The 16,566-nt window shown below is 19.4% G+C and overlaps 1 protein-coding gene across 2 annotated transcripts in view; it reads right to left on the reverse strand.

Moving 5' to 3' along the window:
- Positions 1 to 14,692, reverse strand: part of LOC122512594 (piwi-like protein Siwi) — a 29,648-nt gene extending 14,956 nt beyond the window's left edge. The window contains exons 1-5 of one of the 2 annotated variants that reach the window (XM_043628515.1): positions 14,419 to 14,692; positions 9,778 to 10,219; positions 7,016 to 7,082; positions 3,332 to 3,442; positions 2,573 to 2,784 (exon numbers count right to left, since the gene is read on the reverse strand). In XM_043628515.1, coding sequence (XP_043484450.1) covers positions 2,573 to 2,784; positions 3,332 to 3,442; positions 7,016 to 7,082; positions 9,778 to 10,188 — 801 coding nt within the window. In that variant the 5' untranslated portion in view covers positions 10,189 to 10,219; positions 14,419 to 14,692. Of the gene's footprint in view, positions 1 to 2,572; positions 2,785 to 3,331; positions 3,443 to 7,015; positions 7,083 to 9,777; positions 10,220 to 14,121; positions 14,255 to 14,418 lie in introns of those variants that run through there. The other variant, XM_043628516.1, reaches the window with a different exon arrangement.
- Positions 14,693 to 16,566: the final 1,874 nt, after the last annotated feature.

Below are 16,566 nucleotides of genomic sequence, written 5' to 3' on the forward strand. Positions count from 1 at the left end.
TTGTTGTTTTCAATCTTTTTATAATTGTTTTTCTACTTGTAAAATAAAAATTTATTTGTAATTTTCGAGTATTTTTTTTTTTATTGTTTTTTGTTGTTAATAATTGAATTCTTGCAAAGTATCTTAATAAATCATTTTTTTAAATAATTCATTTTTTTTGAGGAATTGAAATTAAATTTTCAAGAATAATATTACATTTCTCGAGCAATTCCTGTAAAATTGTATTAATAATAATTGAAATCCTGCAATTAATTTTATTATTTTTGAAAATAATGGAATTGTTTGTTTAGAATTTTATGGAAATTTATGAAAATAATTGAATTCTAGTGAAGAATTTTTTTTTTTACAAATTTTAGAAATAATTGAATTCTTTCGACGAATTTTAATTAAATTTTTAAGAATAATTACATTTTCCGAGGATTTCGATTAAAATTGAAATTCTGCAATGAGTTTTACTATTTATGAAAATAATTGAATATATTGCGAAGAAATCCTGCGATGAGTTTTATTATTTACGAAAATAATTACATTCCTGAGAACAGTCTTATTATTTGTTAAAATTATTGAATTCGTGTCAAGAATTTTATTAAAATTTTTTCAAATAATTGAATTCTTATGCTAAATATTGTTGTTTATCAAAAAAATTGAATTTTCCAACAAATTATATTAAAATTCCGAAAAATAATTGAATTTCTGTGAAGAATTTTGTTATTAGTTAAAACTTTTAAAATAATGAAATATAATTCAATAAAATTCAACTAATTTCAAGAGAATAGAAATTCAAATTTTTCAAAAAAAATTAGTTTTACAGATTTGTTAATTAAAAATTACGAAAAATTCAGATTTTTAAAGATTTTAATTTGAAACCTTTTCAAATTTCAATTATTCATAAAAAAAAATTCACCTAACAATGCTTTTAATATATTTAATTCTTATCAAAAATTGTAACAGAAATTAATTTTTAAATTATTTTTATTGCAAAATTCTTCGAAAATTCAAATTATTTAAGTGCAAAAATAAATAATTTGTTGAATAAATGAATATTTTTTAAAATTGAATTCTCATAAAGATTTTTTTTTTCAACAAACTTTTAAATAATTGAATTCTTGAGAAGAATTTTATTGAAATTTTTTAAATAATTGAATTCCAGTGAAAAATTTTATTATTTGTGAAAATAATTGAATTCGTGTCAAGAATATTAATAAAATTTTTGAAAATAATTCAATTCTTATGGTGAATATTGTTATTTATGAAAATAATTGAATTTTGTAAAGAATTTTATTAAAAATTCCTGAAAATAATTGAATTCTTGAGAATAATTTTATTGAAATTGTTTTAATAAAATTGTTTTTTTTATTTTATTTTTTAATGAATTCCAGTGAAAAATTTTATTATTTATGAAAATAATTAAATGTTTGCGTAGAATTTTATTAACATTTTTGGAAAATAATTGAATTATGGAGAACAATTTAATTATTTATAAAGATAATTAAAATATTGAGTTTTTTTTAGGTTTTTTTTTAAATAATTGAATTTTTGCGAAGAATTTTATTACTTTCGAAAATAATTGAATTGTTTTTTTAGAATTTTATGGAAAATAATGAAAATAATTGAATTCTTGTGAAGAATATTTTTTAAAATTAATATTCAAAAGAATTTAGTAAATCTGAAGAATTTTGCTATTTATCGAAATAATTGAATTCTCGAGAAGAATTTTTTTTACAGTTTCCAGAAATAATTGAATTCTTTCGACGAATTTCAATAAAATTTTTAAGAATAATTACATTTTTCGAGGAATTCGATTAAAATTGTATTAAAAATAATTGTAATTCCGCAATGAGTTTTACTATTTATGAAAATAATTGATATTGCGAAGAAATAGATTTTTAAAAATAAAATTATAATTACGGTGACTAACTTATTATTTTCGAAAAATTTAAATAAAATTCTTTAAAAGAATTTAATTATTTTTAATATAGAATGTAAAGAAACTTCAAAAATTTTCAATTATTTGTCCATAAAAATTCAATTATCTTGAAACAAAAGAATAGAAAAATTCAAAAATCTTCTTTTTCAGAATTTTCAAAAAAACTTTGCGAAAATTCAATTTTATTAAAAAATTATGTATTGTCAGTATCTTTTTTTAAATTAACTAATAAAAATTTGAATTATTAATCTTTGCACAAAGAAACATGAATCTAGAATCTGACTTTTTATAAAATTCAATTATTTATCAAATTATTAAAATAAAATACTTTGAAAATTCGATTTGTTAAAAACATTTTAATGAAATTCTTTAACAAATTGAATTATTTTCACTTGAATTTCCAATTTCTATTAATTCGATAATTTTTAAAAATTTATTTACTATATTTGAATCAGTGACCGATTTTTGACTATCAACTTAATTATTTTTAACTAATTGAAATTTAGAGAAGAGTACAAATATCTATGAAAATTGAAATAAAAAGCGATTTTTTAAAAACAAATGAAAATAATAGAATTTTTTAATTTCGTGAAAAAATAGAGAAAAGAAATTAAAAAGAATAATTATTAATTTGTCAAAAAATACCTGAACTAATTTCGAGCTCGTGTACATGACAGTGCCATCGAAAATATAAGCTCCAAGTTGTTCCCGATGTAGTCGAAGAAGACCCTTACGAACGCCGGTTCTGTCTTCCTGAGGAGCAAAGTCGACTCTATATTCATAGAGATTCCAATTTTGACTGTTCGTCATCAATTGAAAATAGTTTGACTGCAATTCTATTTTGGTGCCAAAAGTACCTGCGGGATACAATATTGCCGTTATTATTAAAGTTCAATTTTCAATTTTATAATTATTAACACACTCCCCCAATTATTTTCAAAAGTTGAACATTTTCTTCAAGAAAATTCTTTTGTTTAATTGAAAAAAAAGAGAAAAGGAGCAAAAATTCTTTTCTTTGAATTATAAAAATTTGATAATGAATTTCTAGTAAAAAAAATACAAATCTTTCTTTTTTGATTATAAAAATTTTTAAATGTTTTCTAGTAAAATAATGAAAATCTTTTGTTTTGATTTTAAAAATTTAATAATGAATTTCAAGTAAAAAAAATAAAACAATCTTTTTTTTGGAGTATAAAAATTTAATAATGAATTTCTAGTGAAAAAATATAAAAATCTTTTGTTTGGATTTTAAAAATTTAATAATGAATTTCTAGTAAAAAAATATAAAAATCTTTATTTGGACTATAAAAATTTAAGAATGAATTTCAAATAAAAAAAAAAAAATGGTAAAATTGATATAAAAACAAAAAAATTGAAAGATTAAATTAAATTGAATTAAATTACCTATTTTAGTACCGCACGCTGAAGGTTTAGTGACCAAACATTCTGATTCATTGATACGTCTTCGTCCACGCATTGCGCCTCTACCAACTGCAGCAGCAGCTGCACTATCTCCTAAAATTAAAAAAAAAGGAAAGGAAAATTAAAAATTAAAAATTAGAATCTCAAAATGAAAACAAATTTATATATAATTTTTATTTTTTGTCCGCTTTCAAAGGATAATTTATAAAAGATGAAAATAAAGAAAGAAAAACGATTATTTTCTATAATACTATTTTTAGAAAGTTCTTTGAGAATTTTCAAATCCATTTGTTACAATTCAATTTTACATGAAATTTCGATTATTCAGAAATTTTTCAATTAAAAAAATATTTGGAAATCTAAACTTCAAATAATTTCAAAAAAAAATTCAATTAAACTTTATCAAAAAAAAAAAAAATTAATTCTGCAGAATTGTTATTTAAAAATAATAAAAATTTCAATTTTCAAAGATTTTAAATCGAAACCTTTTCAAAAGTCAATTATTTCTAAAAATTCACGCTATATTCCTAAAAAAATTCAATATTTATCTAAAATCTTAAGAAAAATTCATTTTTAAATCAATTTTTATTGAAAATAATATTGAATTCCTGCAAAGAATTTTACTATTTATGAAAAAAATTCAATTATTTCAAAGAATTAATTGTAATCTTGGAAAATAATTTAATTAGACAAATTTTGTTAACAAATAGAAAAAAGTAACTAAATCGATTCGTGAAATTTTATTAAAATTGTATTTTGAAAATAATTGAATTTCGGCGAAGAATTTCACTATTCAGGGCTCGGATCGTCTTTAAGACTCAAAAAAAAGTCGCTTTAGTCGCATAAATTTACAACAAAAGTCACGAAAAGTCGCATAAAATTTCCAAAAAGTTCGGAAAAAAAGTCGCATGAAATTTTAGAAAAAACGACAAAAAGGAAACACGAAATTGTCAAAATTGTAAAAAAAAAATCACATTTCTCGACAACAGATACATTAATATCAAACAATCCGGAATAAAATTTTTAAAAATTGAATAAAATTTATAGCAAAATTTTAATGAGGTATTTTTAACATTTTTTTTTAAAAATTCTCTTTAAAATGTCAATTATTATTATAAATAATAAAATTCTTCTCCGAAATTCAATTATTTAACAAAATTTTTAATAAAATTCTTGTCAAAGTTTCAATTATCGTTATAAATAATAAAATTTTTCTCTGAAATTCAATTATTTTCAAAAGTAATGAAAATTCTTCGCAGATATTCAATTATCTTTAAAAGTAAGAAAATTCTTCGCAAAAATTCAATTATTTTCACAAATTTGAAATAAAATTCTTCATATGAATTCAATTATTTGCAAAAATTAATAAAAATATTTGTAATAATTCAATTATTTTCAAAGCGTTTAAAAAAATTTTTACGCAAAAATTCAATTATCTGCCAAAATTAATAAAATTATTCACAGGAATTCAATTATTTTTTAAAATTCATAAAATTCTTTACAAGAATTTAATTATTTTTAAAAAAATTTGAAAATTCTTGACAGAAATTTTTTTTTTATAAATTAATAAAATTCTTCACAGGAATTGAATTATTTTCAAAAAATAATTGAACTCTTCGCATGACATCAATTATTTTCGAAACTTCATCAAATTTATCGTAAGAATTCAATTATTTTCAATTATTACTAAAATTTTTCTCAAGAAATTCAATTATTTGGAAAAATTTTGATTAAACTAATAATAAGAATTGAATTGTTTTCAATAGAAAATTTTCTTCGCCAAAGTTAAATTATTTTAAGGAATTTTAATAAAATTTTTCACAAAAATTCAATTATTTTCAAAATTTAATTGAATTTTTTACGGGAAATAATATTTTTTTTTTCAAATATTAATAAAAATCTTTGCAAGAATTGAATTATTTTCATAAATTTTAATAAAATTCTCCACAGAAATTTAATTATTTGACAAAATTAATAAAATTGTTCACATGAATTCAATTATTTTCCAAAGTAATACAATTCTTCTCTGAAATTCAATTATTTGCAAAGAATTTTAATAAAATTCTTGTCAAATTTTCAATTATCTTTTAAAATAACAAAATTTATCCCAGAAATTGAATTATTTTCAAAAGTAATAAAATTCTTCGCAGAAATTAAATTATTTTCAAAAAATTTTTTTTTTTTAATTTCTCGTTAAAATGTTTATTATCTTCATAAATAATAAAATTCATCCTGGAAATTTAATTATTTTCAAAAGTTCTAATAAAATTTTTGGCAAAATTCAATTATCTTCAAAAGTAAAAAAATTCTTCACAGAAATTCAATTATTTTCAAAAAATTTTTTTTTAAATTCTCTTCAAAATTTCAATTATCTTTGTAAATATCAACATTCTTCTGCAAAATCCAATTACTTACTAATGTTTTATAAATTTCTTCCCAATAATTCAATTATTTGCATAAAAAGTAATTAAAAATTTTTTTTTTGACTCAAACTTTTTCCTTTAAATTTAAAAAAAAAATTTCACTTCATTCGCATTTTACTAAAAAAAATAAAAAAAAGTCAATTAGTCGCATTTTTTCACAAAAAAAGTCGAAAAAAAGTCGCATTTCCTTAGAAAAGTCGAAAAAAGTCAAAAAAGTCGAAAAAGTCGCACAATCCGAGCCCTGACTATTTATAATACTATTTATAATAATAATTATTGAAATCATGATATGAATTTTGAAAATAATTGATTTCTTAAGATATTTATTGTTATTTATGAAAAAAATTGAATTTTGCAAAGAATTTTATTCAAATTCCTGAAAATAATTGAAAATAATTCTTTTCATAAATAATAAAATTCTACAAAGGAATTCAATTATTTTCAATACAATTTTAGTAAAATTTCTCGAAAGAATACAATTATTTTTAAAAATATTATTGAAATTCAATTATTTTCAAGAGTTTTAATAAAAATTCAATTATTATCAACAATTCTGATAAAAAAAATTCTTCGACACATTTCAATGATTTTTTATAAATTGTCAAATTCTTGGCAAGAATTCAATTATTTTTTGTAAATAATCAAAATTCTTTCGAGAAATTCAATTATCTTCAATACAATTTTAATTAAATTTCTTGAAAAAAATTCAATTATATTCAAGATAATTTTAATAATATTAACAGATTCAATTATTTTTAAAAATTGTAATAAAATTTTTGCTAAACAATTCAATTATTTTCAAAAGTTTTATTTTACTAATTGATTTCCTGAAATAATTGAATGCCTGCGAAAAAATTGATTATTTATTGATAGCAGAGAGAAACTTTGATATTATTAAATTTTTTTTTGGAAGAATTTAAAAAAAATTTTATAAAAGAATAATTTAATTTTCCCTGTAATTCAATTAAAATTGAATTTAAAATAATTGTATTCCTGGAAAAAATTTACTATTTATTGACATAATTTATTTTTAATATAAAATTTATAAGATTTTTAAAAATAATAAATTAATTTCGATTTTCATGTGCCTTGAGAGCAAGAAGATTAGTTGAGAGAAAAGAAAAGATGAAACAAAATGAAAAGAACTGAAGTTTATAGAGTGTAATAATACGATCAACGTTATTAAAATTCTTATCGTTTATTATTATTCGAGATAAGAAATTCGCATTTTAATTTTTCTTACCGGAAGGCAAGGCGACTGCAAGCGATGAAACATTAATCTCAGATGCTGGTTGCTCGGCAGGTCTTCTCTGAAATTAAAAACGAAAATATTATTTCCTTCCAACAAATTTTATTCACTGTTTGCTGTTATTTTGTCCCCTAATTTTCTAACTTATGAAACAAATTCAATTCTCGTGACGAATTTTCTTAAAAAAAAAAAAAAGTTTAAAAAACTAATATTGAATTCTTACGGCGAATTTTAATATTTGCAAAAATAATTCAAATATTAACTGCATTTTATTAAAAACTTTTGCAAATAATTAAATTTTTTAAACGCACTTAATTAAAATTATTCTGAAAATAATTGAATTCTAAAGAGTTTTATCAAAAATTTTCAAAATAATTCAATTCTTTCAAGGAATTTTATTAAAAATTTGTTAGAAGTAACTCAATTATATCGAGAAATTTTATTCAAATTGAATTGAAAATAATTGAATTCCACCGAAGAATTTAATTAATTTTACGAATAATTAAATTCTTTGCGAAATTGTATTAAAAAGAATTGATTTCCCTCAAAGAATTTTATTTATGAAAATAATTGAATTCTTTCTAAAAAAAACATTAAAATGGTATTAAAAATAATTGAATTCTTTCGAGAAACATTAAAATTGTATTAAAAAATTTTATTCTAATATTTTATTTATTAAAAAAAAAATTGAATTTTTTAGAATAATTCTATTAAAATTTTAGAATAATTCAATTCCTCCAAAAAATTACATTATTTTTTGAAAATATAATTTAATTCTTACAAAGATTTTTTTTTTACATTAAAAACAATTTTAATTTTTAAATTCTGTCGAAGAATTTTATGAATTTTTTTTTTTTAAATAATTGAATTTTCTCGAAGAATTTTAATAAAGTTTAAAAAAAATAATTGAATTCCTGCGTAAAAAATGTATTATTTTCTTAAACAATTGAATTCTTGCAAAAAGACTTTTTCAATTTAAAAAAAAAGAAATATTTGAATTCTGTCGAAGAATTTCAATGATGAAAATAATTGAATTTTTTTTAATTTTTTTGAAAATAATTGAAATCTTTCGAAAAAATTTATTAAATTTTTTTTTAATAATTTAATTTCTTAAAACAATGCAATTCTTTATTAAAATAAGTGAATTTTTTAAATAAATGTTATCGACTTTAAAAAAAAATAACTAAATTCTTTTAAAGAATGTAAAAATAATTTTTTTTAAAAAATAATTCAATTTCTTAAAAAAATAATTCAATTCTTTATGAAAATAATTGAATTCTGAAGAAGAATTCTATTAAAATTTTTGAAAATAATCAAATTTTTTCTAGAAACATTAAAATTGTATTAAAAATAATTAAATTCTTGCGAACCTTTTTTTTTAAATTTGAATTCTGTCGAAGAATTTTATGAATTTTTTTTTAAATAATTAAATTTTAACGAAGAATTTTAATAAAGTTTTTAAAAAATAATTGAATTCTTCAGAAGAATGTTATTATTTATGAAAATAATTAAATTCTTACGCAGATTTTCAATAAAATTTTCATTAAAAAATTTAATTTCATTAAATTAAGATTTTCATTAAAATTAAAAAAAAAGAATTGAATTCTTTCGAACAATTCCATTAAATTCGCATTCAAATAATTGAATAGAAATTAAACAAAATATAATGAAAAAATAAATACAAACAAAAATAAGAGTAAAAATGGAAAAAAAAATATTTCCCAGCCACAGAAATAAAATTTTCAAGAAAATAAATTCTTAAAGAAAACAATTGTATTCTGAAGAAGAATTCTATTAAAATTTTTGAAAATAATCAAATTTTTCCAAAGAGTTTTATTGTTTGTGAAAATATTTAAATTGTTACGAAACAATTTTTGAAAATAATTGATTTTTTGGGGGAAATTTTATTAAAATTGAATTGAAAGAAATTGAATTCTTTGGTGAAATATTATAAATAATTAATTATAATATTATAAATTTTTTTTAAAAAAACATTGAATTGAGGAAAATTTTTGTAAAAATAATTGAAATTTTGCCAAGAATTTTATTAAAATTTTTCAAAATAATTGAATTTCAGTGAAAAATTTTATTATACTTTTGAAAATAATTGAATTCTTTGGTGAAATATTAAAAATAATTGAAATTCTACGAAAAATTTTAATATTTCTTGAAAGTAATTGAATTTTTGGAGAAATTTTATTAAACCTTTGAATAATAATTGAATTCCTGGGATGAATTTTATTATTTATGAAAATAATTGAATTATTGCGAAAAATTTTATTAAAATATTTTAAAAAGAATTGAATTTCAGTGAAAAATTTGGTTATTTTTGAAAATAATTGAATTCTTCATAAGAATTTTATAAACATTGTTTTAAAAAATAATTGAATTCCTACGCAGATTTTCATTAAAATTAAAAAAAAAAAGAATTGAATTCTTTCGAAAATTTCCATTAAATTCGTGTTCAAATAATTGAATATAAATCGGACAAAAAATAATAAGAAAATAAATACAAACAAAAATAAGAGTAAAAAATGGTAAAAAAAAAATATTTCCCAGCCACAGAAATAAAAATTCCAGGAAAATAATTTTTTCCCTATACTTTCAAAACGTTTCAAATATATTTTCTCAAAAGTCCAAAAGAGCCTAAAAGAGTATAAAAATAAACTCGTAAAATTATCATAATATAACAATAGAAAAAAAGGCGGAGTGAAAGAAAAGAAAAATGCGGAGAAAAAAAAATTTGTCTCTTTTACCTGAGGCTGAGAGGGTTGTTGTTGTTGTTGCTGCTGTTGCTGTCCAACCGGAGGAATATTTCCCCAACCACGAGGAGGATTCTGCTGTCCTCTACCTGCAGGTGGAGCATTTCCTCGTACTTGTTGCTGTTGTTGCTGCTGTTGCTGTCCAACCGGAGGAAAATTTCCCCGACCAGGGGGAGGATTTTGCTGTCCTCTACCTGCAGGTGGAGCATTTCCTCGTCCTTGTTGCTGTTGTTGCTGCTGTTGCTGTCCAACCGGAGGAAAATTTCCCCGACCAGGGGGAGGATTTTGTTGTCCTCTACCTCCAGGTGGAGCATTTCCTCGTCCCTGTTGCTGCTGAGGATTATTCGCTCGTCCTCGACCACGTCCTCGTCCCATTGGATGTCCTTGTGCCCACGGATTAGACATTTTTTTTCCCTCTTCTCTATTTCTTTATTTTCTACAAAGAAAATTCAAAACTATCTTCAAAATATTCACTACAAGAAAATTATTTAAATTCCTTTATTTTTCACTCAGAAAAAAATTCAAAACTCTCTTTCAAATATTCACTACAAGAAAATTAATTAAATTCCTTTATTTTCCACTCACAAAAAAAATTCAAAACTCTCTTCAAATATTCACTGTAAGAATAAAAATACAAATAATATAAACACTAAATTTATACAGAAGTCGAAATAACACAGAAATATTTTCTAAATTTTTTTTTCGATTTTTTTTATGTAGAAAAATAAAATTCTCTTAACGAATACCACGTTTTTAGAGTTCGGCTCCAAAATTGAAACTAAACACTTGGATATCTCGTGGCACTCGTGGTGGTTAAGGCCCTTTCCCCCCACTTGAAAAAAAAATCGAGAAAAGAGTGGGAGTAATTATAAAAGTGGAGAGAGGGTAAAACAGTAATTACACTATTTACCTGGGATTTTAGGGGAAAAAACCTTAATAAGAAGATTAAGAAATTATTTTACCTTTTAAATAAAATAGAAGAAAATTAATTTACATACTTACTATTTTAAAATAAAAAAAAAATAAATAAATAAAAAATTCTTTTACTTCTTAAAATAAAAATTCAGAGAAATTATTTTACACTTCAAGTAAAATTCAGCTGAAAATTCATTATAAAATGAAATTTAGAAAAATTTTTTACACCCCAAAATAAAATTTACGTAAATTATTAAACCTTTAAAATTAAAATTCAGGAAAATTATTTTAATTAATTATTTTTACTTTTTTGAAAATGAAAATCAGGAAAATGAATTAATTAATTTACTAATTTAAAGTAAATTTCAGGAAATTTCTTTTATTTTTCTAAAATAAAATTCAAGAAAATTAATTTACTTTTTAAAATTAAAAATTCAGGAAAATTAATTTACATATTAAAATAAAATTCTGGAAAATTCTTTTATTTCTTAAAATAAAAATTCAGAAAAATATTCCTATATATCTCTTATTTATTAAAATAATAAAAATTGAATTTTTTGTATAAAAATCTTAGGTATAAAATTGAATTAAAAATAACATAATTATCGAATTTTTTTGGAACAAATTTTTGAAAATAATTTAATTCTTTCTTAAAAAATAATACTAAAAATTTATTTAAAAAAAAAAAAATTCTTTGAAGAAATATTAAAATTGTATTAAAAATATGTAATTGAAATTATACGAAGAATTTTCTTATTTTTTGAAAACAATGCACTTTTTGGAGAAATTTTTTTTTTTAAATTCAATTAAAAAAAATTTATTTCTTTCAAGAAATATTATTAATATTGTATTAAAAATAATTTAAATTATACGACGAATTTTATTACTTTTAAAAATAATTGAATTTTATTAAGGAAATTTTTTAAAAATTCAATTAAAAATAATGGAAATCCTAAGAAGAATTTCATTTATATTTCTTTTAAATAATTTGAAATCCTACAAAGAAATTTATTATTCTCAAAAATAATTGAATTTTTTCGGGGAAATTTTTTTAAAAATTCAATTAAAAATAATGAAAATAATAAAAAGAATTTTATTTATATATTTTTTTTAAATAATTGTATTTCTTCTTGAAACATTAAAATTGTATTAAAATTAATTGAAATCCTACGAAAAATTACATTATTTTTAAAAATAATTGAATTTTTTGAAGAAATGTTTTTAAAAATTCAATTAAAAATAAATGTTTTCAGAAACATTAAAATTTTATTAAAAATAATTGAAAATTCTACGAAGGATTTTACTATTTTTAAAAGTAATTGAAATTTTAAGGAAAACTTTCTTAAAATTCAATTAAAAATAATTGAAATCCTAAGAAGAAGTTTATTGTTCTCGAAAATAATTGAATTTTTTGGGGGAAATTCATTTAAAATTTAATTAAAAATAATTGAAATCCTACAAAGAAGTTTATTGTTCTCGAAAATAATTAAATTTTTTTGGGGAACTTCATTTAAAATTCAATTAAAAATAATTGAAAATTTAAGAAGTTTATTATTCTTGAAAATAATTGAATTTTTTTTTTGAAGAGAAATTTGGTTAAAATTCAATTAAAAATAATTGAATTCCTTTTATAAACATTAAAATTTTACTATAAAAATAATTGAAATCCTACGAAGAATTTTATTATCTATATGAAAATAAAATTAAATTGTTTTTAGGAACAATTTTCGAAAATAATTGAATTTTTTTTTGGGAAATTTTATTATAATTACATCGAAAATAATTGAAATTCTTGAAAATAATTTTTATACAATTTTTTTTTTTTTAATAAACTGAATTAATTTTTTCCAAATAATTTATGTATAAAATGTTTAAAATTAATTTAAATAGAAATTAATATTGACATATAAATAATTTGTTTGTCATTTTTTAAAATTAGTTGTAAATAAAAAAATTAATTATCATATATTAAAAACAAATAATTATTTAATTCAAAAAAATTCTAAATATTATTATTATTATTATGTCACAGTTTTAGAAAAAGAGATTTGAAATTAAATATCAAATATATTCATTTCGTTCTCTTATATAAAATAAAAATTTTGTCACCGGTTTTTATTGTAGAGAAATGCCATTAAGAATCTATTTAAAAGTAATTAAGGAACTGTAAACCCGTAAAATTAATGTATTCATTGACACCTTCGTTAATTAAAGGGACTAATTAGTCTAGACACTCTAAGAAGCATATTAGTGGCAAGTCCCTTTTGTAAAGACGAAAATATATTCCACTTTAATTGCATTATTGTCAACAATACCAAACACTATATTTTCCTTTAACATAATTAACACCATTAAAGTTTGTTTTTCCCCGCGCGCATTCTTTAAAAATATTTTTGTATTTAAATTAGTGGAAAATTTACTAAAACGAATATAAATCGTAAAATTTATTATTTTCCCTATTTATACATTTTGTATAATTATATTTTTGTATTTCTATATAATTTTTCTAGCTTTTCTATACACTGTAAAAAAAATTTTCTGTAGATTTACAGTTTTGTTTAGAATTTTATAAAAACTTGTAAAATAACTTCTTTAAAAGTAGTGAATTTAAAATCCCTTCTGTAAAATTAATACTTTTAATGTGTCAATTTTACAATTTTCTGTAAATTTACTACTCTGAATGTAGGTAATAAAAAGACAAAAATATTACCTACATTCAGAGTAGTAAATTTACAGAAAATTGTAAAATTGACCCATTAAAAGTATTAATTTTACAGAAGGGATTTTAAATTCACTACTTTTAAAGAAGTTATTTTACAAGTTTTTATAAAATTCTAAACAAAACTGTAAATCTACAGAAATTTTTTTTTACAGTGTACTTTTTGGGGAAAATTTCGTTTCCATATTTTTTTAGGTTATGTTATCGTATTTTTGACATTTTCTATAAAATTATTTTAATAAATGAAAAAAACTTCCTTTGCTTCAGATAATAATAGAAAAAACGAAAAAAAAACATTCGACTGTTTATTGTATTTTCGGCATTTTTTTATTATTTAAAAGTGTATAGTAAAAATAATTACTTTGACACGAAAAAACCCGCGTGGATTTTCCAATCGACTATTTTCTCGGCATTTTTTTTTTTTTTTATTATTTTTAAAGTATAAATATAGTAAAAATTAATATTAAATTTAAATAAACAAAAATTCCTTTGTATTTTGATAACAATCGTAACAATTAAAAAAAAACCCCGGAAAAACGGTGGAAAATTGACTATTTTCCACTTCTGTGAATTTTTAGGTTATGTTACAACATTTTTGTCTTTTTGTCAATTTGTCTCGCGGTCGCATTTTCCATATTTTAAAAAAGTTAGAAAACAATATTCTATTTCACTCGCAATTACTATATTTAATTTTACACTGTTACCCTTTTTTTATTTGTCCCTCGTCTAAATATAGAAATAAATGAAATAAACGAAACTATATCGCACTTTCGTTATTTATTCCGAGAAAAGTAATAAAAATCTACTGAACCAGCATTTTACGAGTCTCGTGTCTCGAATATGATAAACAAAGAACAAGAAGCACATGAATGCTCAAAAATACTGTATAGAGAATTTGAAATGATAAATATTTTATAAATCGAAAAATGCAAAGTAAAATATAAAAAATCGACAAAAAAATGACAGAAAGAAAAACTAAGAAAAGCGTTATTTTTACTCACCAAAATTTCTCTCTGGGGAAAAGTTTTCTTCCTTCTCTTCTTCTTCTTTAATTTTAAAAACTTAAAATGACGAAATTTACTTAAATGTGACAAATTCTTCTATTATTATACACATGTGTGTGTAATTTAGAACGAAAAAAAATATAACTACAGTTGTATTTTTTCCATAAGTTTCGATTTTTCTCTTTTTCGTTGACAATTTTCAACAAATAAAAAGAAAAAATGGATCCATTTTTGTTATTTAACACCGGCTGTACGAGCTACGTCAGCTACGTGCTACAAAACTACGGAAGTTACAACATTGGCCCGAAACCGGAAATTGCTACCGCCGCATTCAAAATATAGACGTTAATTTGAATCTTGAAGTCGGGAATTTGGCGGGAAATTCAAAAATAGTAAGTTTATTTTTTTTATTATTGTTCTACAGTTATTTTCTATTTATTATTTTTTTGAATTTAATAATAATTAATTACAATATTACTATTATATTTTCTATAATAATTATTAAATTTATAAATTTGAATTTATTTTTATTTTTATTTATTACGAGGAATTTCATTAAAATTTGTTTTTTAAAAATATTCAAAATTCTTCAGAGGAATTGAATTAAAAATAATTTAATTCTTTGAAAAAATATTAAAATTGTATTAAAAATAATTGAACTCCTTCTAGAAATATTAATTAAAATTTTAATTAAAATAATTTAAATTCTACGAAGAATTTTTAATTGAAATTTTTTTAAAAATTAAATTAAAAATAATTAATTTCTTTCTAAAAATATTATTTAAATTGTAATAAAAATAATTGAAATCATACGAAGAATTTTATTTAAATATATTTTTTAAATAATTGAATTCCTTATTGAAACATTAAAATTGTATTAAAAATAATTAAAATCCTACGAATAAATTTATTCTTCTGGAAAATAATTGAATTTTTTGGGGTAAATTTTTTTAAAAATTGAATTAAAAATAATTGAATTTCTACGAAGAATTTTATTATCTTTAAAAATAATTGAATTTTTTTAAGGACAGTTTTTTAAAATTCAATTAAAAATAATTAAAGTCCTAAGAAAAAGATTATTATTCTTGAAAATAGTTGAATTTTTTAAGCGAAATTATTTTAAATTCAATTAAAAATAATTGAATTTTTTTAAGAAATATTAAAATTTTTCATTAAATAATTGAAATTCTTCGAAGAATTTCATTATTTTTGAAAATAATTGAAATTCTTGAGGAAATTCTTTTAAAATTCAATTAAAAATTATTTATATTCTACAAAAAAGTTTATTATTCTCGAAAATAATTGAATTACTTTGAAATTACATTAAAAATAATTGAATTTTTATAATTTTACCAAAATTTTTTAAATCAATTAAATTCTATTCTAATAATTTTATTAAAATTTTGCAAAAATAATCAAATTCTACTAAAAATAATTTTTATTATAATTTAATAAAAATAATTGAAGTCTGAAAAAAATTTTGTTAAAATTACACTAAAGTAATTAAAATTATTTCGAGACAATTTATTAAAATTTTATTTGAAAAATTGAATTTTTATAATGAATTTCTTTTGTAAAAATTTAATTGCAATTGTAACGAAAATAATAGAATTCTTGCAAAAAATTTTATTATTTATGAAAATAATTAAATTTTATTGAAGAATTTTTATTATCTATAAAAATAATTGAATTCTTACGAAGAGTTTTATTATTTACAAAAATAATTGAATTGTTTACCAAAATTTTTAAAAATTAATATTTTTATACTTGAAAAATTTGAAAGTAATACAAAAATTTACCAAAAACTTAGGAAAATAATTCAGTTTAGAAAAATTTTTATTACACAATTAATAAAAATAATTCAATCCCTGAGAAGAATTTTACAATTTTTAAAAAATAATTGAATTTTTGTTTCGAAGAAGTTTATCTGAATTTTTGAAAATAATTGAATTCTTTTAAGATTTTTATTAAAAATATTTAGAATAATTGAATTCTTTCGAAAAAATATAAAAAATAATTGAATTTTACTGTTTATAAAAATATTTAAATTGTTTTGAAACAATTTTTGAAAATAATTGAATTTTCTTTGGTGAAATTTTAATAAAAATTTAATTGAAAATAATTTCCATATTTATATTTTTTCGA

This window comes from Leptopilina heterotoma, unplaced genomic scaffold (assembly GCF_015476425.1).
Source record: "Leptopilina heterotoma isolate Lh14 unplaced genomic scaffold, ASM1547642v1 Lhet_123, whole genome shotgun sequence".
NCBI lineage: Eukaryota > Metazoa > Arthropoda > Insecta > Hymenoptera > Figitidae > Leptopilina > Leptopilina heterotoma.